Source organism: Neophocaena asiaeorientalis, unplaced genomic scaffold, assembly GCF_003031525.2.
Source record: "Neophocaena asiaeorientalis asiaeorientalis breed wild unplaced genomic scaffold, Neophocaena_asiaeorientalis_V1.1 scaffold479, whole genome shotgun sequence".
NCBI lineage: Eukaryota > Metazoa > Chordata > Mammalia > Artiodactyla > Phocoenidae > Neophocaena > Neophocaena asiaeorientalis.
Window position 1 is genome coordinate 2,690,080 of NW_020173774.1, and position 23,552 is coordinate 2,713,631.

At 51.0% G+C, this 23,552-nt stretch overlaps 2 protein-coding genes across 5 annotated transcripts in view; both read right to left on the reverse strand.

Annotated features, from left to right (window-relative positions):
• APOA1 (apolipoprotein A1) overlaps positions 1 to 801 on the reverse strand; it is a 2,471-nt gene extending 1,670 nt beyond the window's left edge. The window contains exons 1-3 of the mRNA XM_024751760.1: positions 610 to 801; positions 342 to 404; positions 10 to 163 (exon numbers count right to left, since the gene is read on the reverse strand). Coding sequence (XP_024607528.1) covers positions 10 to 163; positions 342 to 384 — 197 coding nt within the window. The 5' untranslated portion in view covers positions 385 to 404; positions 610 to 801. The remainder of the gene's footprint in view (positions 1 to 9; positions 164 to 341; positions 405 to 609) is intronic.
• Positions 802 to 6,446: 5,645 nt separating this feature from the next.
• SIK3 (SIK family kinase 3) overlaps positions 6,447 to 23,552 on the reverse strand; it is a 243,942-nt gene continuing 226,836 nt past the window's right edge. For 2 of the 4 annotated variants that reach the window (XM_024751743.1, XM_024751742.1), the window contains 6 exons: positions 22,411 to 22,750; positions 20,967 to 21,853; positions 11,409 to 11,572; positions 10,339 to 10,471; positions 9,343 to 9,513; positions 6,447 to 8,646 (listed from right to left, as the gene is read on the reverse strand). In XM_024751743.1, the coding sequence (XP_024607511.1) occupies positions 9,356 to 9,513; positions 10,339 to 10,471; positions 11,409 to 11,572; positions 20,967 to 21,853; positions 22,411 to 22,750 (1,682 nt within the window). In that variant the 3' untranslated portion in view covers positions 6,447 to 8,646; positions 9,343 to 9,355. The remainder of the gene's footprint in view (positions 8,647 to 9,342; positions 9,514 to 10,338; positions 10,472 to 11,408; positions 11,573 to 20,966; positions 21,854 to 22,410; positions 22,751 to 23,552) is intronic. The other 2 variants (XM_024751744.1, XM_024751740.1) reach the window with 1 other exon arrangement.

Sequence of the window (23,552 nt, forward strand, 5' to 3'; positions counted from 1 at the left end):
GGTCCTTACTTGAGCTGTTTTCCCAAAGCGGAGGCTTCAAATTGGGCCACATAGTCTCTGCCACTGTCTTTGATTGCATCCACGTACACGGTGGCAAAATCCTTCACCCGATCCCAGGATGACTGGGGGTCATCTTGCTGCCAGAAATGCCGAGCCTGGCTCCCTGGAGGTGAGAGGGGAGACCCAGGTCAGGCTCTGGACCGGGATCTGAGCTGAAATGCTAGGTAGGGGAGAAGGGGGTGAGGGAGAAATTCTGCTCCCCGTGCCCAGGAGGGTGGACCACAGCGGTTCGGAGAGAAGCTGCCCCCCGATGGTCAGCTCCCTAGGTTGGGGGCACCTACCGGTGAGGAAGAGCACAGCCAAGGTCAGCAGCACGGCCTTCATCCTGAAGGGACGTGGGTGACCTGGAGGAGAAGACGGGCCCGGCTGAGTGGGGCTTGAAGGAGCCCGCGCACCCCATCTCACTGTAGCCCGGGAGGAGGGGGCGGGGCACAGGGTAGGAGAGGGCCAGGTGTCCAGAGCCCCAGCATGGGGCAGAGGTTGGAACCAGGATCCCAAAGCCTGAGCCTCAAATGCCTAGAGCTGGGGGAAGCAGGTTGCAGCACTTACCTCAATGGCCAGCAGTCTCTGAACAGCCGGCTCTCCCCCAGCCTATTTATGTGACCAGGCAGGGGATGGGCTGTGGGAGGCTGATAAGGCCAGCCCAGGCCTTGCCACCGCTCACTGGTCCTGACAATGTGGAACTCAGAGTTCAAGGATCAGCTCTGTCCCTGGGGCCGGGCAAATAGAGCAGGCAAACAGGAAACTGTGAGGGCTGCAGGGCCAGGGATCAAGGGTTCAGGCAGGGGTGGGAGGGAGTGGGTGCAGGCTTGCGGGTCCCCAGAGTCTGGGTCAGCTGCACCCGGCCCCTTCTCCTCGGTCGGGGCTGTGTGCCGGCCATTGTCCATTGTGCCAGTGCAGTAGGTGAATGGGAGGAAGGAAGAAAAACACATGAGCTGCCAGCGATGGCTGGGACTTCTCCACTCAGGCGGTGTCCTCCCCCGCTGTCCCCTTGCATTCCAGGGAGATTGTCTCACCTCCACCCTGCCCCCCCCCCCACAAAGGCATTAGACGGTGCTCCCACCAGTGCTGTCGCATCTCCTCGTCGTCCGCCCTCTCCAGGCCCTTGCAGACCTCCCAGATCCAAAAGCAAAGGGAGCCCTGTGCTAGGATGCTGCCTGGGGAGAGAGACAGGACAGCGCTCAGTGGCTCCCAGACTCTGAGATGTCAGAGACCTCTAACGTTTCCAAACAAATTCTAAAGACCAACACAGAGCTGCCAATTTTTATTTTGTCGTGTTAAAAATCTTACCCACCGCTGCGCCCCACCTGGCCCAAACCTTCCCATCTGGTGGGATGAACTGGGAGATTGGGATTGACATATATACACTAGTATGTATAAAATGGATAACTAATAAGAACGTGCTGTATAAAAAAAGAAATAAAATAAAATTCAGAAATTCAAAAAAAAAACCCAAAAGAGCATAACCTCAGAATAAAGGACAGTTGCTTAAATGGGATACATAGATCTTTGCATTGTTAATATTTTTAATTAATTTTTGGCTGCATTGGGTCTTCGTTGCTGCACACGGGCTTTCTCTAGTTGCAGCGAGCGGGGCTACTCTTCGTTGTGGTGTATGGGCTTCTCATTGTGGTGGCTTCTCTTGTTGTGGAGCACGGGCTCTAGGCGCACAGGCTTCAGTAGTTGTGGTGCGCGGGCTCAGTAGTTGTGGCACACTGAGTTAGTCGCTCTGCGGAATGTGGGATCTTCCTGGACCAGGGCTCAAACCCATGTCCCCTGCATTGGCAGGCGGATTCTTTTTTTTTTTCTTTTAATTTAATTTATTTTTAACATCTTTATTGGAGTATAATTGATTTACAATGGTGTGTTAGTTTCTGCTGTATAACAAAGTGAGTCAGCTATACGTACACATATATCCCCATAGCCCCTCCGTCTTGTGTCTCCCTCTCACCTTCCCTACCCCACCCCTCTAGGTGGACACAAAGCACCTAGCTGATCTCCCTGTGCTATGTGGCTGCTTCCCGCTAGCTGTCTGTTTTACATTTGGTAGTGTATATATGTCAGTGCCATTCTCTCACTTCATCCCAGCTTACCCTTCCCCCTCCCTGTGTCCTCAAGTCCATTCTCTATGTCTGTGTCTTTATTCCTGTCCTCACCCTAGGTTCTTCAAAACCATTTTCTTTTTTTTTAGATTCCATATATATGTGTTAGCATATGGTATTTGTTTTTCTCTTTCTGACATACTTCACTCTGTAGGATGGACTCTAGATCCATCCACATCACTACAAATAACTCAATTTCGTTTCTTTTTATGGCTGAGCAATATTCCATTATATATATGTGCCACATCTTCCTTATCCATTCACCTGTCCGTGGACACTTAGGTCGGCAGGTGGATTCTTAACCACTGCACCTCCAAGGAAGTCCCAGCATTGTTCATATTGATCTTGGATCCCACACAGGTGAGAATGGACACCAGCCCTTAGGGATGGCTGGTGTCAGGGAAAGACCTCTGGACTGCTAGTGGCAGGAGCCTAGGTTCTTATTTCATCTTTGCCTTCAGTGTGCAAAATCCTGGAGGAGGATTGTGAGCCAGTTATGTAATCTCCCTGAGCCTTGGTTTCCTATCAGTAAAATGAAGATAAGAATGGGGGTGGTTGGAGGACGAACCCAGGGAAATCCTGTAAATCAGTACCGTGTGCTTGTTGGTGTTTGCAGAACCATTTTGTAAGGTTTCTCCTGGAAGGTGTGTGAGCCCCCAACACCAGGTCACCTGCAGGGCCCCTGTCATAGAACCTGTGAACGTGCAGGCCAAGAGGAATTTTGAGATCAGCCTCTCCCCACCCACCATCTTCAGATGAGGAAACTGAAGAGTGGAGGAATTTGCCCAGTGTCCCTGGTGTCCCAGGGAGTTAGAGGCAGGGCTGGACTTAGAACCGAGGTCTCTGGACTGAGGACCCAGGGCAGAAATGGGCTCTGCACCACCTCCTCAGGAAACTCCCTAATGTTCTCAAACCCAGCCGGGGAGTGCCGTCTGCCAGACCCCGGAGTGGCGGGGTTCCAGGCCTCTCCCACTCTAGCCAGCCTCATGCCTTTCTCCTCAGAGCGGAAGGCTCTGGAGCTGGACCACCTTAGGTTTCAATCCCAGCTCTGTCGCTTGTTAGCTGTATGACCTGGGCTGGTCCAGACCTTCCTTCCAACCTCAGCTCAGTCTCGTATCTGTGAAGTGAAGATAATGATAGAACATGCATCTCCTGGAGTCATCGTAGGGGTAGCACGCATGGCAGGCAGGATAAGCCCCTCCCCCAAACACATCCATGTCCTACTCTCTGGAACCTGTGACTGTTCCCTTACATGGCAGAAGGGACTTTGCAGATGTAATTACAAGGACCTTGAGGTGGGGCAGCTATCCTGGGTTATCCAGGTGGGCCCGTGCCATCACAAGGGTCCTTAAATACACAAGAGGGAGGCAGGAGAGGGAGAGTTGGAGAAGAAGGTGGGAGGTCAGAAGCAGAGGTTGGAGTGATGTGATTGCTGGAAGGGGGCCATGAGCCAAAGAATGCGGGCAGCCTCTAGAAGCTGGAAGAGCCAAAGAAGCAGAGTTTCCCTAGAGCCTCCAGGAAGAATACAGCTCTGCTGACTTCATGCTTTAAGGCTAGTGTGACCTGTTTTGGACTTTTGACCTCCAGACCTGCACTGTCAGATAATACATTTATGTTGTGTTAAGCACTACATTTGAACATGCACGGCAAAACTGAAAGGGACCTGGCACTTAGTAAACAGTAACTATTCTGGGGCCCAGAATCCCATTTCGGCCATTCTGCCCCCCTGCTCCCACTGAGCACACTTGCACTGTCAGACCAGAGCTACGACCTCCGCTTCTGGTGGCAGAAGTGGGGTACGGCGAGCGGACCAGAGCTACGACCTCCGCTTCTGGTGGCAGAAGTGGGGTACGGCGAGGAATCACATTTTCTTTGCGTGGCCTTGACGTGCCGAGATGAGAGACTGACCCACCCCCAAGGCTCTGTGGGCTCAGCGGAGAGGGAGGCTGCCACTTGGCCAGCCCAGCTCCCTTGCCTGTTGTCTAGAGTCTGAGGGAGGCCGGTCCCCTGCTGGGGCAGCTCAGGGGTGTCTCAGGACGAGAGGCTCCTTCCTCTTGGGAGGGGGTGGTGGTGGTGGTGGTAGAGATCCTCCTAGCCAGCACGCGGGGGGCCTCAGAAGCCTACCGGTTGGGCACTGCTTTGCCCTGCTCTTTGGTTCACTACTGAAACGATGAGAGCAAACCTAGTGTTTGACATCTGCACAGTTCTTCAGTGGCCACAGCAGTTTCACGACGAACTCAGTTTGTCCCTTTAAGGCCAGCAGGCCAGATAGTCTCCTTGTGGTGTCTGTGAGAAGGCTGCAGCTGAGAGCTGCTAAGAGCCGCCCTGCGTCCTTCAGCCGTTAAGTGCTCGGTGCTGGCAGGAAGGGCATCAGGGGGCCTGGCTTCTAGCTCTTTGATGGTTGCCTGTCAGCCAACAGCAGCCCGACCCCCGACTCCCAGAGCCCTTGTTTGATAGCATCTTACCAAACCAGAAGCTTCCTTTTAAAATATACTTATTCACTAGTGTGTCTACTCCATCTCATTGTAAGATATTTGGCTTAAACCAGCCCAAACCCCTCATTACTAGTATTTTGGAGAAGCGAGTCTTTCTGGACAGAGACCTATGGGAAAACCACCACCAATAGCAAACAGAGCACATCTCAGAACCAGACTTGGGGTCCAGCCAGTCATTGTCAGAGGCGCCAAGTGCCCGGATTGGACTAGCTGTCTGGTGGGTGCAGGGCCTACCAATGTAGGCCCGCAGTCCAACCACCCTCTTCCCTGATCTGGGGAGTCTCCAGAGTGACCGTTTCTGAAGTGGGTCCCCTGACAGGTGTGGGAGTGTGGCTGGCTGGCTGGCTACAGGAGTGGATTTTGCTCAGAAATGACAGGCCACTCATTTCACAATTGATGTCTCAACGTCGTGCTGGTCAGTCTGCGCTGGGAGGACTCTGTCCCCTGCTAGGCCTGGCACATAACAGACACTCAGCAAATATTTGCTCAAGGAACCACACTGGCAACCAAAGGAAGGGTCACCAGGGAGGCAGATGGTCATCTGAAGGAGTGGGCCTGGAGAGGGGACACAGGAATCGGGAGCGTTTGGCCCTGTATCACGGGCCCTGCTCAGAACATTGACTGGGAAAGCACATGGTGCAGGTCGGGAGGGGAGGCTTGAAGTTAGGAAGGTTTGGATTGATCAGGGGAGGAGATCCCCACAACCACCATCACCCTATTCACTATCTGGCAATTTTGTTGCAGCTCCTGGTGATAGATTCCAATCTAGACCCAGGGCAGGGCATTGTAACCAACCAAGATTCTCTCCTGCCCTCCCGCCTGGGAGATGAGGCAGCAGGAGCTGAGGTCTGGCTCCTTGGCAGGCACGCCAGCCTTCCGAATTCTTGATCTGTGCCGGTGGAACGGGCTGGGGGCTACCACAAAGTCAGAGAGACGAGTAAGGATCTGTCAGCAGGGCTTCCATCTTCTAGAGCTCAGACCTCAGGGCCTGCATCCAGGAGGCAGGGCTCTGAGCTCATCTCAAAGGCATCCTGGCTGCATTCAGGAGGGCGTGGCACCTCCCGTAAAAGGTTCTTACAAATCGTTTGAAGGCATCTGGGTTTATCGCTGTTTGGTTTCAGAGACACTCCCAGCCTTCCATGGGCCTGTGTACACACTCAGACGATTTCTAGAAGACCCTTCTTGAGGCTTTTCCTGTTCTAAACAGTCCCACAGCGACTTTCTGGTTCACCATGGCCTCCCTCCTCTCCCTCTTCTTCCTATAAACTCCGTATTTCCAGCTTCTGTAATCTTTCTTCATAGAAGGGCCTTCCATCAGCTATCTGTCAGCCATGGCTGGGACCCCGCTAGAAATTCTACCCTGCCCTCTGGAGTCCAGCCGTGGAAAAAGGGGGAAAACTATAGCGAAAGTCCCCTTCCATCCTAACACTTATAGCTGATCGTATCCCTGGGCTGACTGAGGTCACCCCATAAAGGCCCCAGCCTGTGCCAACTCTTTGAGGTCCTCCTTTTACTCCTTCAATAGTACGCTCTCAAGGAATGTTTTCCACCCGACTCAGGAAACTCTAACGTTCCCTTCTGAGGGGCCAGAGTCCAAGCCAGGTGCCTGACGACCCAGAGCGGAGCCGAGTTCAGGCTTCTAGAGAATGCTCGTCTCGCAAGGTGGGGTGAGATAAAGCACTGCTCAAAGCCCCACGCTACACGCCCTCAGCCTCCAGCATTCCAGCTTCCAGCCTGAGCGCTTCTCCCAACTAGACTCCAAACCACAAAGGCAAGAAACATATCAACACAAGGTCATAATCAGGTGTTTATTTGTACAATCCCCTACCGTCCAACCAAGTTACTAAGTTGTAAGTGCCCACCAAGAAACGACTAAAGGTCTTACTGCAACTTGGGTCTGGAGGTTTTTAATCCTTTTTTAGTTCAACATAAATGAGAAAGAAAAAAAATACTCTGACATTTTCAAAGAACAGAAATAGGAAAGTATGTTCATATACATTCAACATACTGCGCATACTGGTCACTACAATACAAAGCGATGACCTTTTAAAAGTGTAGTTCGCAAGACGGCACGGTTAATAGGCTCACTGGCTTTCGTCTGGGTGGTCACAGGGGGGCGGCAGTCTGCTCGGTCCATCAGCACCGTGAACAGAACAGGCTGAGCACGTGGTGGGAGGCCAGCATGGGGAGTGCAACGAGCCCGGAGAAGTCAACAGTGGCTGTCTGGGCTATCTCGGTTGCTTCCAGAAGGTGAGCAGCTGGTGGCCCCACCAAGTGGAGGGGATTTAGGGACCAAGGAGACACGGAGAGATCCCAGGAAAGGCTCTTGCACTGCAGAAACCCACTCGAGGGATACCGGGTCCAGGAGCTGAGCTGCCAACATCAGTGAGAAGGACAAGCTGCACGGGGATCCTGTCAGCAACGCCAGGATGGCCATGCTGGGAACCCGCTTTCTTCTGTGCAAATTCAGGATGAAAGACTAGGAGGCGCCGGGGGACCTTTTACTCTGCTTTCCCAGCAAAATGGATCAAGAGTCGGGATCTTTAACACCTCTTCCTTGTTTTGAAGATCGGAAGGCGATAACCCAGATCCTCTGTCAGCCCCCAGCCAGCAGAGAAGACTTTGGTTTCTAACAGCGAAGAAAAATAAAGATAATGACACAAATAATAGCTATTGCATATGCACTGCTTCAGCTGGGGGAAAGGAGACCGCTACATCTGTCACTGGCACGGTTCACAATCACAAGGTCTAAATAAAATACTCTGAACAAAGGTGCAAGTCACAATTCAAACAGAACAGAATCTGGTTAAACATTTCTCTTTGAGACAAAAATTCCTTTTGTTTTTATTTATTAATAATAATAATAACAATAACAATAATATCAACATTTACCAAAAACAATTCCTACATATGATCAAGAATTAAAACAGGGGCTGAGCATGCCCAGGGAGAAGGGGAAGTTAGGAGAGAGGCAGGACCCAAGACAACCTCCTGTTCTTCTTGCCTGTGACAAAGAGGCTGAAGAGGAAAAGCATTATATGGATGTATATATGGATGTATACATATACACCCACATATATATATATGTGTGTATATATATATGGAGCAACAATCCTTGTTATAGCACAATATAAAATGAGAATAAAAGGTGACACAAAAGCATAGTGTACCACTGTCGGGTGTTCAGTCCATGGGTAGAACCAGCAGGATGATGAAGGCAACCAACTTGCCAGGTTGTAAGAGGGGAGCCGAGTTACACACCAAACAGATGTTCTAACTGGCAACCCATGAACGCCAGGCCACTCGTAGCCTCCGTGCTAACATTCTCATATGACTTTGGCTGGGCCAGACATGTTTTTCAGTGGATCCCAGCAGCAAAGACCTCTCCAGGTTCCAGGCTTGGGGTTTCTCTTTTTGCTCTCCAAGGGCCAAAGGCTGTCATCCCTTCCTCTGTCTCTTTCTCCAGCTGCTAAGATTCCAGAGGATGTTACCCTCTAGCTTCTGCTCCTGCCGAAGAGCAGTGCAGGGACTGGAGGGCGCTCTGTGGACGGAGGCCAGGGAGGGGAGTGGCTCTGCGCTCCTGGCCACCGTACACTAACTGCTTTGCTCTTCTGTCTCAAAAAAAGGAAAGAAAGGAAGAAAAAAAGAAAGAAAATCACCTCCAAAAGAAAACATACTTTAAAAAAAAAAAAACAATCAAAAATAATCCAAACCCAAACCAAACAAAACCACCAACTCAAATACACCAAATACACTTTCACGAAAGGTGGCGAACATGGATTTCCTGTTTATTTCCTTGGTGACTTGGTCATACAGGCGAACGTGGCAAAACCCCCCTCAGAACCCAAAAGAACAGCACGCTGATGAACCAAATGTGAGGAAAGGAGCCGACATTCTGGGTGGAGGGAAACACAATGGCAACTTGGCGCAATGCTGCTAGATACTGTTGGTTTAAAGTCAACCTTTTCATTCCCGCGCAGTACATAAACCTGCAACAGAGCAGCAGACACAGAGAATTAGTTTCAAAAGAGAGAGACTCATATATTCCACTGAAAACTTAAAAAAGAAAAAAAACATAGGTGCGCTTTACCTCAGACATTTAAAGAGTTCTGCCTAGTATGGATTTGCCAGGTGGCTTAACTTTCATCAAGTCTTTTCTGTCAATGAATTTTCAAAGACAGAACCGATACTACCTGCTGTGTGCGTTTAGGCGTTACTCCAGCCAGACTGGACTGTTTATCCGTTCTCTACCACTGGCCTCTGATCACACATTTCTGGAATATTTTGCCACTTGCAGCACAGCCTTAACAAAATCTGGCTGGCCATGTTTTCTTGCTGAATTTCATCCTTCAGGACTGCGTTCAAGGGTCACCTCCTTTCGCATTACCCTGGCCAGAGGTCCCGTCTGTCCTCTGAAGCCCTAAGCTCACTTACTCTGTGGAGGCTGTGGCACCTATAACACGTCTTATCCCCCATAATTCAACCAAGGGACTATGGCCAGCATCCACCCCCAAACAACTAGCGTAGCGCTTAATGAAGGAACAGGAAGACACAAAGACCTTGATGGGAAGAGTGGCGTTGTCAAGTTCACTGGCTCAAGTTCACATGGAAGGAATCTCCTGATGGGATCAGGAGCTGGTACCGGGCCAAAGGGCTGGTTTGGCCCCAGCCAGGGTGATACTCACTCTCCATCTTTTGCTACACGCCTGCCTGCTCCATGCTGAAGGAGACCTCGGGGTGCTTGTAGCTGAGCAGTATGTCTGTAATACACGTGGACGGGTAGCAGGAGGCGTTTAAATGCTGGCTGCCATCAGTCAGGTCTGGATGCTCATGACCTCCAAGACTCTCCCCGCATTCTGCAAGACCAGAAGCAACATGGCAGATGTGCAGGCAGCGGGGTGGTAGGTGGGCAAGAGGTAGACGGAGGTGGAGGAGAAGTCTGAACCTTCCGTAGCCCGACTCCCAGCCCTGAACTCTAGCTCAGAGCAGGCCCTCGGTCTGGCTAGTGACCGTGGCTGGGGGCCAGGCTCCTTCCTGTTGTCCCCAGTGTCCGTTTTTCCCTCTTCCTTTACAGTCTCCCACCGTCGAGCACCGTCAGCTCCTGTGGTGTGGAGGACACCCTCGCGGCTGGCAGACACTGACTCCTGGGCGCGCTCTGTACTCAGGGCACTGGCCTAAGCACTTTAAACCCCCCAAGCTAGTTAATGCTCACAGCACAATCTAGGACAGGGGCTCTGTTGTTTCTGTCCCTTTACAGGGAGGACCCTGGGGCTCAGAAAGGTTAAGCGCCTTGACCTGTGGAGCCGGTAAAGGGCAGTGAGAATTTACCGCAGACCTGCCCACTCCCGAACCTGGGCTTTATAGCAACTATGATACCCTCCCTCTACTGGTCCTAAAGGGAGACAGACATGAGGACACGGTGCCCTCTAATCAGAACCAGAAAAAGCGTGATGGAAGGAGCATGTTAACAGCGCGCTGCAGGCAGAAGCGTGACGCCCCTGCCCCCGACCCGGAGCTCGGTGCGCGAGAACTGCGGAAAGGCTGCATCCAGACAGAACCCCTTGCGGATGCTGTGGCTTCCCATGGGCTGTTTGTACAAGAGGGGAGTAGTCCCTGGTGACCATGGAAGGGGGGCCCCTCCAGGAACTTCTCCGGGCTGCCCCACGCATAACACCCCTCACCCTCATTCTCCCCATCCTGGAACTGCTGGCTCCCCATGAGCGAGGACTGACTGAGAACCGCATCTGACATCCGGGCAGAACTAAGTGCTTTCCCAGCCACGAGACTCATGCCAGGCAAGTTATCCAGCTGCACCTGCAGGAAACAATTAGGGAAAGAAGTAAGGATATCAGAAAACACGCTACCCTCAGGGACCCCTAGAGACAGCTGTGCCCTCCAAAAGAGCCCAGGCAACGGCCGGCCTCAAGCACCAGCCCCAAGCACTACCACCCAGACTCCCTTCCTCTGCAGGGCCATCTAAAGGGGGATGCGCCAATGGTGACCGCGCGGGAAGCTGAGGCTGGGGCTGGGGGTAGGGTGGGAAGGGAGGGGCACGGTGAATCTCAGCTGGTGGTCAGATGCCCTTGACATCTACATGGCCTTCCAGTGCCAGGTTTCTGACCTATCTCATCACCATGAGGAGTCTGTCTTAGGACAGCACTGCCAACAGCACTCTGTGTGAGGATGGGAACGTTCCGTGCCTGCCCCGTAGGAAGCCAGCAGCCACAAGGGCTACTGAGCCCTGAAATGTGGCTGGTGTGACTGAAGAACTCAGGTTTCAATTTTATTTTGCTTTAATTACATTTAAAATGGAAAAGCCACACGTGGTTGGCTGCTGCTGTATCAGACAGCGCCGCCTACGAGTCTGCCCGAAGGAGACGATGCTCTGCCGAGTGGATTAGCTCCCTTATCTGAAGAAATTCAACGTAGCTGCCAGAAAACTAACCAAGAGCCTGAAGGCTCATTCGCTGGGGCCTGAGTTTCGACTGTCTGGGGAGAAGTTCAGTAACTAAGACCAGAGGAAACAGACGGCAACCGTTCTTGATTCCTCAGTCTCAAATGTGGAGCTCAGATTCTACGGAGACTCTCCTGGAGTTCAGGATCGCTTGCTACGGTGATTCAGAGAAATGCTCCCTTAGTGCCCGGAGGCGCTGGACTCTGGCTGAGGAGAAGGAGAGTAGATGCTACCCCGCATTCCTAAGTTCTGTTTTCAAGGATCCCACTTCCGAAAAGCAGGAGGGGGCCCACATACATAAGCATCGTCACTGTTCTGGATCGTGTGGTGTCTCTGGAGGGTCCGGGGCCTGTGGTGTTCACTGACTGAGGGGTGTGCTGGGTACCCAAGTCCATTGTGATCTGGCAGCTCCATTGCTTGTCCTGGAGAACTTCTATCCATGCAGTTCCCTAGGACAGACTCTGAGGGGACAGAGCAAAATAGGGTCAGCAGACCTAGAGTTTCTCCCAACACTGGCAACTCTCACCAAAGAAATGTCTCGCAAGGGACAGTGGGCAATGGTGAGGGCCACGTGCGCACTGTCCGCTCATCCTCAGCGGGCTGGTGATGCTCGGAGGAGCCTGGACCAGCCTGCCAACCCTGAGTCTTAACAGCAAAGCCGAGGCTCTCTCTTGCAGGGATCACACCCTTAGGAGAAAAAAAATCCCACATATCAGTGGTTGGCTGGATCACACTGAACCTTTTCTTTTTTTCTTCATTTCTCTGTTGATTTGACAGTGCTATGTTCCCACACCTAGATGCACAGAAGAATCATTCTTGGAGCTTTCAGGACCTCTAGCCTAGGAGGACGGCCTCCATCCTGTGGACGCCTCTCTCCCCTTCCTTGTTCCCGTCTGTACCCCACCCAGTCCCGTCCTCTCCTCCTCTGACTGCTGGCCCCAGCTCCTTCGCTCTTCACATTTCTATCCTTGACCGTCTCTCTCCCCACACTTACTTTGGCAGTATCATCTATTTTCACGACTTCAACTACACTGCTTCTCTATAAAGAATTATAGAAATGCTCTTTTAAGCTCCAGATCCAAAATTCTAACTATTTACTAGGTATCTTTCAACGTGTCCAATTCAATTGGACTCAACATGCCCAATTCTAAACTCATCAGCTTTCCCCCACAATCTCTTTCAGACATCCCGGTTCTGGTGCCTACTTTCCTAATCTTCTGGGTATGATGACCTTGTGGAGTTCACATTGATTCCTTACTCCTGGTTCCACATCATCTTAAGTCAGAAGAATGTGCCCCTCCAATGTGGGCCACTTCAGTCTCTTTCTTACTAATCTCACTGCTTCCACTGAAGTCCTGTTACCTCTTGCCTGGATCACTATAAAAGCCTCCTAACCATCCCTCTAGCACCATCCTACAAAGACTAACCTTTCTATAGGGGAGCCCCAAACCTCTCATTTTCTTTTTTTTTTTTTTTTGCTGTACGCGGGCCTCTCAGTGTTGTGGCCTCTCCTGTTGCGGAGCACAGGCTCCGGACGCGCAGGCTCAGCGGCCATGGCTCACAGGCCCAGCCGCTCCGCGGCATGTGGGATCTTCCCGGACCGGGGCACGAACCCGTGTCCCCTGCATCGGCAGGCGGACTCTCAACCACTGCACCACCAGGGAAGCCCCCTCATTTTCACAACACCGCCGCAGCCTCTCTTCCCATGAGTACGCCACACGGCTCTCCTCTACATTCTAAGCTCTGGTCAAATGGGACCATGGACAGTTCAATGCATTTGCTCTCACTGTTCTCTCTCTCTGGAAATGCTTGATTCTTTTACTTCCATTCCTGCCAATCCGAATCAACTCATCCTTCTAGGTCCAGCTCAAATGTTATAATTTTTATGAAAAGTATATGAAAATTTCCCTTTCAAACAGAAATAGATCTTTCCTTCCTTTAAATGTCAGAAGACTCTACTGGACTCTGATTATATGTTATTCCTGGCACCATCTTCAATTGCATACTTGTCTTAAGTATTCATACTAAACTGTAAATTCTTTGAGGACAAGCCCTCACGTATTCTCTGCATGTTCGTGAGCCTTCACTATTCCAGAACATTGTCCTCTTCCCAGTGTTTAATAATAATCTTTTTAACTGATATTAATAAACACTCTCTTAACGTGGGTTAGCCACCTGTCAGAGTCATATAACCCTGTGGACTGGATTTTGGAGAGAAAGAGGAATTCATCAAGACTGAGTATTTCTTCTTCTTGACCAAGGATGGTCAAGAAGGATACCAGGGCCACACCTAAGTTGACAGGATCCTCCTGGTGGCACTTCTGGCTCCAGTCCTTAAGAGCCTAGAACTTCAACGTACGTTTTCTTTGCTTGGTTGGCTTTTCTGGGTTAAAGCTCCCTGGCAACTATTGGGCTCATCTCCTGATGAACTGTACCTTAGAACGACCAGGATTTTAAACAAATTTTAATAGGAAATACAGTCCTAATGCTACCATCCCAGTATCTATTTGAATAACGAAAGTAAAATGCGCTGCTTGAGTGATGGTTAAAGGGTTTCAGGTCTCTATATTCAAATGGTCTCCGTAACCATCAAGGTGAGGCCTGGGTTCAGGGGCTGAGGCAGGACGGGAAGGGAGGGGAACGAAGTGACATGCACGTTGCTGGTAATGCAAAACACTCTGGAGAAAAGTGAAAGGATGGGAGCTTCCAAACTACCAAAAATGAAGTCAAGTGAGAAATCTTTTGAAAGTTCTTTGAGCAAAGAGGTCAAAGGAAGAGCCAGGAGCCACCTCTTTTGCTACTGAAAGCTAAAAGCCAGCAGCGAGAGGAAGATAAAAGAAAGCCTACGCCAGGACTTGCTCTGTGGGATTAGGTCACCCATCCTACCCACCCAGCCCGATTCCTCTCAGTGGACGTAGCTCATGTGCTGGCTGCAGGGCCAAACAAAAGCCACCGGCAGGAAGTGGTGCAAGGCTGCCTCTGTGGAGTGAGGGACTGGCTCTTGAGTCTGCTTTGCCAGGAAGGAACACGAATAGCTGCTTCTTACTTTTCCAAAGTGTTTTCTAATGCCTATACTTTCTTCTTTGATAGCTAACCCCATCCACTCAATTCCCTGGGGCTCCTTTTTTCTGAACTGTAGAGCTGGATGCAAATCTCATGAGCTGCACCTCCTTGCTCTCCCAAAGACAAACACGAGAGCTCTCCTGTTTAAAGATTTTTAAAGGATGATTATCAAACGTGAGGAAATGGCAAGGCTAACAGCATGTATAAGCCCTGGTTCTTGACATTCAGTTCCTTCCCACCTCTTCCAGAGGCCTCACTGTGTTTATCTGATACGTATGCTGAATCTCCCTCCCCCAACCCACCTCTCTTTTTTAAATCTATTTTTATTCCTGAGAATGGGGTTTCTCCAAACCCAAACACCTACCCTCCTTTTGGCCCTGCCTTTGAGAAGGTCCCATGGATTCTGTCCTCCCAGTCTGCTCTCTTCACAGCCTTTGGGTCTGGTGCCAACACACCTGAAAGTGCCACCAAGACAGAGCAAGCTATTGCTTGACAAATCACATGACGAGCCTTCCTGACTCCCTGGCCTAGAGCTCAGAAGCACTAGCTCTGGGGTCAGGAAGACCTGGGCTTGGATCCTGGCTTCACCAGGATTCCTGAGGTGGGGGATCCTGGGCAAGTTAACTGACTTCACTGGGTCTCAGTCTCTTCATCTGTAAAACAGGACCTACTCCACAGGTGGGTAAAGGGCTTACTTGAGCTTGGTACTCTGTTATGAGCTCAGTAAAGACTCATACTCATTTCAGAGATGTTACTTCTGAGTGGATGGGGCACAATGAACCAGTTGACAAAAACAAACAAGAAAATGATTTTATCACAGAATCCTACTTCCAGAATTATGGGGGCAATTTACCCACAGGTAAGTGAACAAGTGAGTCACTGAAACTTTAATTTCCAGGAAAGAAGCCTCTGGTTTAGGAGCGACAAATGGAAGTTAAAAGCTAGACGAAAGGGAGCTCCCTGGCGGTCCAGTGGTTAAGACTCGGCGCTCTCATTGCTAGGTCCCAGGTTCAATCCCTGGTAGGGGAACCAAGATCCTAGAAGCCTCGAGGCACAGCCGAAAAAACCAAACTAAACCAAACCAAAATCAATCAAACAAACAAAAAAACTAGATGAAAAAGAAGCCTATTAAGGACTTCCCTGGTGGCACAGTGGTTAAGAATCCGCCTGCCAATGCAAGGGACACGGGTTCGAGCCCTGGTCCGGGAAGATCCCACATGCCACGGAGCAACTGAGCCCGTGTGCCACAGCTACTGAGCCTGCGCTCTACAGCCCGCGAGCCACAACTACTGAGCCCACGTGCCACAGCTACTGAAGCCCACGTTCCTAGAGCCCATGCTCCACAACAAGAGAAGCCACCGCAATGAGAAGCCCGCGCACCACAACGAAGAGTAGCCCCCGCTCGCCGCAACTAGAGAAAGCCCGCGCACAGCCAACAACAACAACAACAACAAAAGCCTATTAATAGGAGTTGGGTAACAAACCAGGGCTCTCTGTCTGTTCAAATTTCAATATAACTCACAGGTCGAAGATCTGGAAGGGCTGGCATCTTTTGCTTGGCAGATATAACTGGGAAGGGGTAGAATGGGAGGCAAGGAGGCATAAAGAAAAGAATATGACTAGGAATTCGGGAAGCTTGAAGTCAGGTTCCAACTCCATCACAAACAGTGTATGAACTTGAGTAAGTCATTTAATCTCTCCTAACCTCAGTTTCCCTATCTGAAAAATGAGGGTTGTTTGGGGGCTCAAGAGCTAACACATGTGTAAGGGTCTTTAATAAACTGTAAAGGACTACACAAGAAAAGTATTTTTAGTAAGAATGTTGAGTCCTGCGTTTAGAAGCCCCCTGTGACACTCTATAGGTGAGACCCTCTGACCAGTCTGGCAGCTGCGGGGGCGGGGTGGGGGAATGTGGGCATGTGTGTAAACAGACCAAGCCACTGGCCAAGGAACGGGAAATTCGGGCTCAAATCTTTGGCCTTCTTTATGCCAATTCAGCAGCTGGAGGAACTACGGAGCTCACCACAGGATATATAAATAATGCGGAAAGAGGACTGCTGGGGGCAGAATTCTCGGGTATTTACCCAAGTAAACCTGAGACAGTACAGGAGGAAGGATGATCATCTGATCACGCAAGGGGAATAATTACACAAACGGACCCAAAGCGCAGCGCCCACCTACCCAGGGAACCTCGGGGCAGCTTGCACAACTCTGTTAAATCTGTCAATGTTGACTCATCCTTTACTCATTTACTGGGTTTTAAGGGAAAATGAGAGAAATGACATGCTGTGCACATCCCTCCTAGAGGTTCTGAGGGGTAAACCCTCCCAGTCTCTGTCATCATTTGACTCCTCTGAGGCCTGAAGTCCACCAATGCTGCTGAAGCTGAGTAGGCTCTGAGAAGAGGATGCAGTTTTCTTTGTGAGTTCAAGCTGGTAATCTCACTGTGTAAACCGGTTATGCTATCACATTTATTTGCAAAGTAAAAAAAAAAAAAAAGAAAAAAATCAAGTGTATGTAATACTACAGAGGGAAGATAAACCTTACTTCTACTTCTGGAGTGGCAGACAGGAGATTACAGGCAGCATGGGGCATGTCTAGCCCTGAACCTTCTACACATTGCAAAGAGACCTTTGGCATGTTGCCTGCTCAGCGCTCTGGCAGTGCCTGGCCCCGCGCTCATTGGTGGCATACCTACGGCCGTAAAAGAAATAGGTAAGCATGGCCGCTGATACGATGGCATGTAATTTTCCTTGACTAACACCAGCAATCCCTGATAATCGACCCTTAAGAAACTTTAGAGAGATGCCAGTAGCTCTGCTCGTTATAATTATACCTCTTACAGCACTCATTACGTAGCGCTTCATTTAAGGCCATTTCTGAGCTTGTCTCTCCCAACCCCCAGCCCCCAGTACGAGCTCCCTGAGGGCAGGTTCTCCACCTTTTCATCCCTGCATTCCCCACTGGACCTAAAACACAGTCTTGTGTTGATCTAGTCATTCAATAAATTTCGCTGAATTTGCTCTATCACAGAAGTAACACATGAAGTGTTGGGGGGCCCGTGTGTAACTACACACAGATGGAGGTCTCATCAGAGCAAGCAGCAGGCGTCCCCCCAACAAAGACATAAACAAGGACGGGCTGCACCCTCGTGCCTGCAGGGTGGTGGGCGGAGCACATCACAACCCTTTCTTGGCAGAAGGAACGGCAAATTATCGGATGATTCTTTGGCGATTGTAAAACTGTGAGCTCTCATGTTTTTAAAAGAGTAGAATCATGTCAGGTTAAAGCAGGAGGAGATTGTGGAGCCTAGTTTCTCCTGTAAAAGGGATCATAAGACATATGCCCAAGGTGGCTGTGAACAATAAATGAGTAACTGGCTGGAAAGCACCAAGCCCAGAGCAGACCAACTCTAAACACCTTCTCGGAGGGGGCACCTAGCTGACATCCCTCACGATGGGAGGAGCGGTTAGGCGTCTGGGTGGTCACAGGTTTAAGGTAAGGACAATGGGGGCGCTTCAGGATAAGAAGAAATTTTAAACACACATAGGTACATCCCCGGAGGGATTCTAACTCTAACTCTGGAGTGGCTTTGGGCTTCCCTGGGCTATTTTTTCTCTATTGCATTATTTTACTATACTGGATTCTAAACTCACAGGGTAATAAACTTGGGGCTTTATTTATTAAAGATAATTGTATATATGGTTCCAAAAGTCTCAAAATAGAAGTCGAAAGAGGTTAGAAAGAGGCAAGGTGAATAGTATTCAGGAAAAGGCATACGCCGTGGCTAAGTTAAAGAGTAAGTTGGGAGTAAACTGGGCAGAGACAGGAAGGATCATCTCTACCATACACTGGCAAGCAGGGCAGGAGCTAAGATTAGGGCTTCTAGCAAAGCTCGTATCAAAGGTCAGGAAAAGAAGATTTAAGAAAAAAGAGGGCTCTGGGGGGGAAGCAAAACTGATCATGAGGCAACAAGGACAGGGTAGTTTTGAGCTGAAACCTTTAGGGGTGTACTTATGGCTTGACTCTTCCAGAAACCACAAGAGATGCTTGCAGGGAATAATGGCAGCGACGGTGGCGGATGTAAGAAGTTAGGGGGAAGGAAGAGGGAGAAGTAACCGTAGTCACTCAGCTTGGGGAAGAGGTGGGAGGGACTCGTCAAAAGAATCCTGACTGCGGGCTTCCCTGGTGGCGCAGTGGTTGAGAGTCCGCCTGCCGATGCAGGGGACACGGGTTCACGCCCCGGTCCGGGAGGATCCCACGTGCCGCAGAGCGGCTGGGCCCGTGAGCCATGGCCGCTGAGCCTGCGCAGCGGGAGAGGCCACGGCAGTGAGAGGCCCGCGTACAGCAAAAAAAAAAAAGAATCCTGACTGCAGTTTCGGCCTGAAGCGAAGTGAACGGATTTAAAGCTGCGGGGAGCCGCTGCGGGTAGATCATCCTGTGGATTTCAGGCAACCTCGGCCCTTACCGCTTCCACTAACTCCTTCACGCAGACTAGACTTCAAACCGACCAAGGCAGCTTGCTTCCTCCCAAAAATGTCCCTGAGACACTCCCACCCGCGGGTCTTTCCTCATGCTTCTCCCCTAAACCCAAACGGCAAAATCCTTTTCATCCACCAAGACCCAACTCAAATGTCACTTGCTGCGGGAAACCTGCCCCTGCTCTGACTGAGAACTGGTCTCTCCCTCCCCTGGTCTGCCACAGCACTTGGACCAGCCACGTCCTGCCTTCCTTCAGGCACCAGACAGACCTGCAAGCCCGCCGAAAGGGGGTTCCTCTGACAATCAGGGGACACAGGCGAATTCAAGCCCCCTGGTCTTCCTGTACATAGGAGTCACACAGGAGGGAAAAGTGAAGGGAATTCAGAGAGTATTTTTGAAGAAAAATATTGCAAAAGGTTATTTTCACACATGGCAATCCAGGGTGCGGGTGGGCAGTGTGCACTACTGTGTGCTCGCTCGCTCGTTCCCCGAGCCTTGCACACCCAGCGTGTGCTCAGCGAGCGTCTGCTGGCGTGAAGTGAGTAGCTCTCGGGTTCAGCGCTACTCCTGAGCTGTGGGCCCTGGGGGCAAATCACTTAATCTGTGCCTCAGGTGTCTCACTGGTAAAATGGGGACAGTAAGGGTTGTGAGGATTAGACAAATTCATATGTGAACAGCATCTGGTGTCTGGCACATGGAAAGCACCACGGAAGTGTCAGCTTTTCTCCGTTTCTGGTGAAAGCTGTCATTCGCACAGGAAGCTTTCCCACAGCATCCCTGATGCCGTCAAGCTGCCTCTGCTAGAACACTCCCAGCCGCAGGAAGCTCCCAGGCTGCTGAGCAGCCTATTCTGGAAAGTTCTCAGGAAGGTCTTCCCCAGGGAACTGAAATCTGCTGCAACTTCTATCCTGATCTTGGTTCTGCCCCATAACATGACCCCATACCTTTTCCATCTGACAGGTACAATAGCTCTCCTGAGTTCTTTCCCCCAAGCCTAAACATCCCCAAGTCTGTCGGCCAATCCACATACAGCCTGGCTCCGAAACCTCCCACCATCCTACGTCTGCCTAAAAACACAGCAGCCGCAGGTGAACACGATACATCTGACTGGTGCAGACCTCAAACCAGATGGCACCCATCTGCCCAAAAGCCCAGGATTTAACTGGAGTTTTATGGGACCCCATCCCTATAGTGCTTAATGAGCACAACGTGAAGGCACCAGGTCCTCTGCAGGTAAACTGATTTAGAGCCAGGTCTTCCATCCTGCTCTGTGCCAGCGGACCCAATTCCCTCAGGAGTTGAGTTTTGTGTGCTGACTTTAAAAGGACAGGGCAGGAGAGGCAGGCAGCTTCAAGAAGGGGAGGATGGGAGAAGTGCCCAGCTTCCGGGTTGTATATTTCATGGAGAAACTCGTTTTCAAGATCTGTGATGATGGGAGGGATGTCAGTCCAGATTTCGAGTAGGGTGAATGCCATGACACGAGTGGAACAATGTCTTCTGAGTATAAGTTACTGACAGTAATCCCAATCTCCTCCCAAATGAAAATGAATGTACTCGCTAATTATACAGTGATACTGAATGAAATGGCACGGGGTCCCTTATCATGCTGTAATATTCTGTGTTTAGCTTATCAACAAAGTGATCAGAGTAATAATAATACCTCAAATTATTTACATCACACATTCAGATGATCCAGTGTGCCTCTCTCTCCCTCTCCCTCTCTCTGTGTCACATACACAAACATTATGTACAAACATAAATACATACGTGTATGTTTTAATCTTCACAAATACTCTGCAAAGGACCGTTACTCCTCCCGCCCTTTTTCACAGATGAGGAAATAAGAACCTGAGGTTTAAGTGACAAGGTCACTGCATTCGTAACCCAGGCACGTCCAGGACTGAGGGGCCCTGACTCTTAGTTCAACACTACTTACACTGAATCCTGTTTCCTTAGCACCGGCTGGCTTTTATTCTACCGCAGTGGTTAAAGCCAGCTATTCTGATGACAGCCGAGAAATTCTGGGTTCTAAGGAACCACGGTACGAATATAGGAAACAGGTAATATACCTTACTGACTGTACTATCTGTATGTTAATTGTCTATCACTCTCTTTTAAGTTTGAAAACAGATCCCCTTCCCCACCAAATACCCACTTCCTACATGCTTCTCCCCTAACCGGCGCTGCAGGGCTTCTCAGGAATTCTTTTTTTTCCTAGGAACCCAGAGTACCAGCTGAAGAAAGGTCATACTGCTGAGTTAACTGAGTGAGGGCAGACTGGCCCAGGACCGGACTTGGCGGGGCTCTTACCTCGGCTGGACACCTTATTTCTATTGAACGCAGCAGCTGGCTGTCGGTACGGATGTATCCCCAACTCCTGTACATGACTCACGGTTCCTAGTAAAGATTCAGGGTCCCCGGGCCCGCCAGTACTCAAGAGCAGGGGGCCATCGTGGCAACCTTTGGTCAACGTGTTCACGTTCTTCCTGTCCGGGAAGCCGTCCTTGGCCCCCTCACACGAGCACTCCTCCTCCATGCTCTCCGAGTGCACGAGCGCCGGCTGGTGAGCGTAACCGTGGGTCGGGGTGGGTGAGGAAACCTGCGAGATACATTCCTGCGCCCTGATTTGCAGAAGATGCTGGGGGCTGGTGTGGTGGTGGTGATAAGAGTCAGCGTTTTGATACGGTAAAGCCTGGCGCTCTGTCATACTCTGTCCCCCGAGGCCGGGAGCCAGACTCCCTGCATCCCCCTGGTTCATATGTCTGAACAGTTCTTGGTACTCTTGCTGCTGCTGCTGCTGCTGCTGCTGCCGCTGCTGCCTTTTAATGAGCTGTGCAAACTCTGCTGGGGGCAGCCGAATGTCCGAGTGGCCGGTGAGCGAATGCCGGGGGGAGAGCAGTCCTTGGAGGATGTGGGGGACCTGCTGGTGTCGGGCGTAGTCCGGCGGCGTCGGGGACAGCAGGGCCTGCTGCAGCGCCGACGCCGTATAGTGCGGTGGCGGGGGCTGCTGATGTGCGCTGGGAGGGAAGGTGGGGAACGGGTCAAGTGGAGGGACTTTCAGGGCTTGGGTGGGAGGTAACCCCACTCCTGCTGAAGGGCTGTAGCTGCTGGGGGAACCCCGGGACTGGTCCGAAAACAGATGGGGGTGTAAATGCGCCTGGTCGTAGTTAGCAGGGGAGAACCGATTCACGTTCAAGCTGCAGACACAAAAGGGAATGAGTACCAGGCATCCATGTGACAAGTGTGCTAGACTCCCCAGGGGAATAGCTACCACGCTTCCTCAGTGGGGAGCCCCCGCTGGTACAGAGGACTGCGGTGGATGGGGCAGGGAAGATGGGGACGTATGCGTCATCCCCACCCGTCCCCTCTGGTTGAAGGTAGCAACGTCACTTGAACTATTAAGATGTACCCATCTCTTAGAATATGGGTGACAGAGAAAGAAACAATCCTAAAAGAACAGACAAGGGGAAATGGCATTTTTACCAACTCCTCTAATTGGCCACTTTCTTCTTTGCAGACATATAGTAAGGTAGCTTTGTCCTTGTCTTCCTCTGTCTCATTAGCATTTTGATCCTGGGTCAATATATCGGTTTCAAGTCCGTCCCAAGCCCACCACCCCAATTTTAATAAGGCTGAAATGAGCACAGCCCAGTCAGAACCCTTCTCCTTTCCTCCTCCTCTCTCGCCCTGCTAAGGGGCTTCCTCCCACCTAGGTCACCTGGAGAGACGGCTAGGTGACTCTGGGCCGGCTTACCTGTGGGCCTCCGCACTGTCGGCACTCAGCTGCTTGGACAAGGGCCGGTGCCCATAGCTGAAGGCGGCCATCAGGCTGGTCCGGTGCTGCATCTGAACCTGACTGGCGCTGGGGCTGATGGACACGCCCCGGCCAGCAGAGCCTGCAGCTGTCCCGGGCATGCTGCTGAGCATGTCAACAGGCTCCTGGACTTGGATGGTCACCTGCTGTGACTGGGGAGGCTGCTGTATGCCCAAGCAGGTTAGTGCCACGCTGGGAGGAGGGGAGCAGTTCTCAGGCTGCTGCTGGAAGACTGCACTGCGGGAGGGGAAGCCTTGAAACTGGGAGGGAGATGCAGCACCTGGAGAGAAAGGAACCTCAGAGTGACCAAATGCCCGGGTTACCAGCTGGCCGGAAGTCACGGGAGCCAGTGAGGACACTTAACCCGCATACCACCCAGAGCAGTGCTTCTCCAACTCCGGGATGCCGAAGGCTCCGCTAGAGGACTCGAGAAAACACAGGCTCTCCTGGGCCCGACCCACGGAATGCTGATTCAGTAATTTGTGATTCCAGGAATTTGTCATTCCAATAAGTTGCCCGAAAGCTGGTCTGTAGATTATTCTTTGAGGAGCTCTGATCCAGGGCAGTGCTTCTCAAACTCTAATGCACATACAAATGGCCCGGGGATCTTGCTAAGATGTAGATTCTGATTCAGCGGGTCTGCGGTAAGATCTGAGATTCGACTCTTCCCACCGATGTTGGTTCGTCGGGGACCCCACTTTGGGTAGGAAGGGCCTAGAGAGCAATTCGAACCCTCCAGGGGATCTACACTGGGTGGCGTTACTTAAGAGATCCTCAGTCTTTGGAATCCTAAGTGCTCAGAGTGCTGGTCTCTGAAGGCCCACACAGACTAGGGCACACTCATCTTCACCTTCCTCTAAACGCCCACGAGCGAGGAGCCACGTGCCCAGCGGGTCAGCAAACCCAGGCATGACAGGAGGGAAGGTTCCGGTAGTCGCCTTTCATTGGGTAGAGCTGGAGGGGGTTTTATGAAAAATATTATTAACGGTCAACCTTTACTGAGACCTGTTCTGTTCCGGAGACTATTTCAAGAACTTAACATATGTATTTATTCAGTAAATAGTATTAGTCTCCCTATTTCA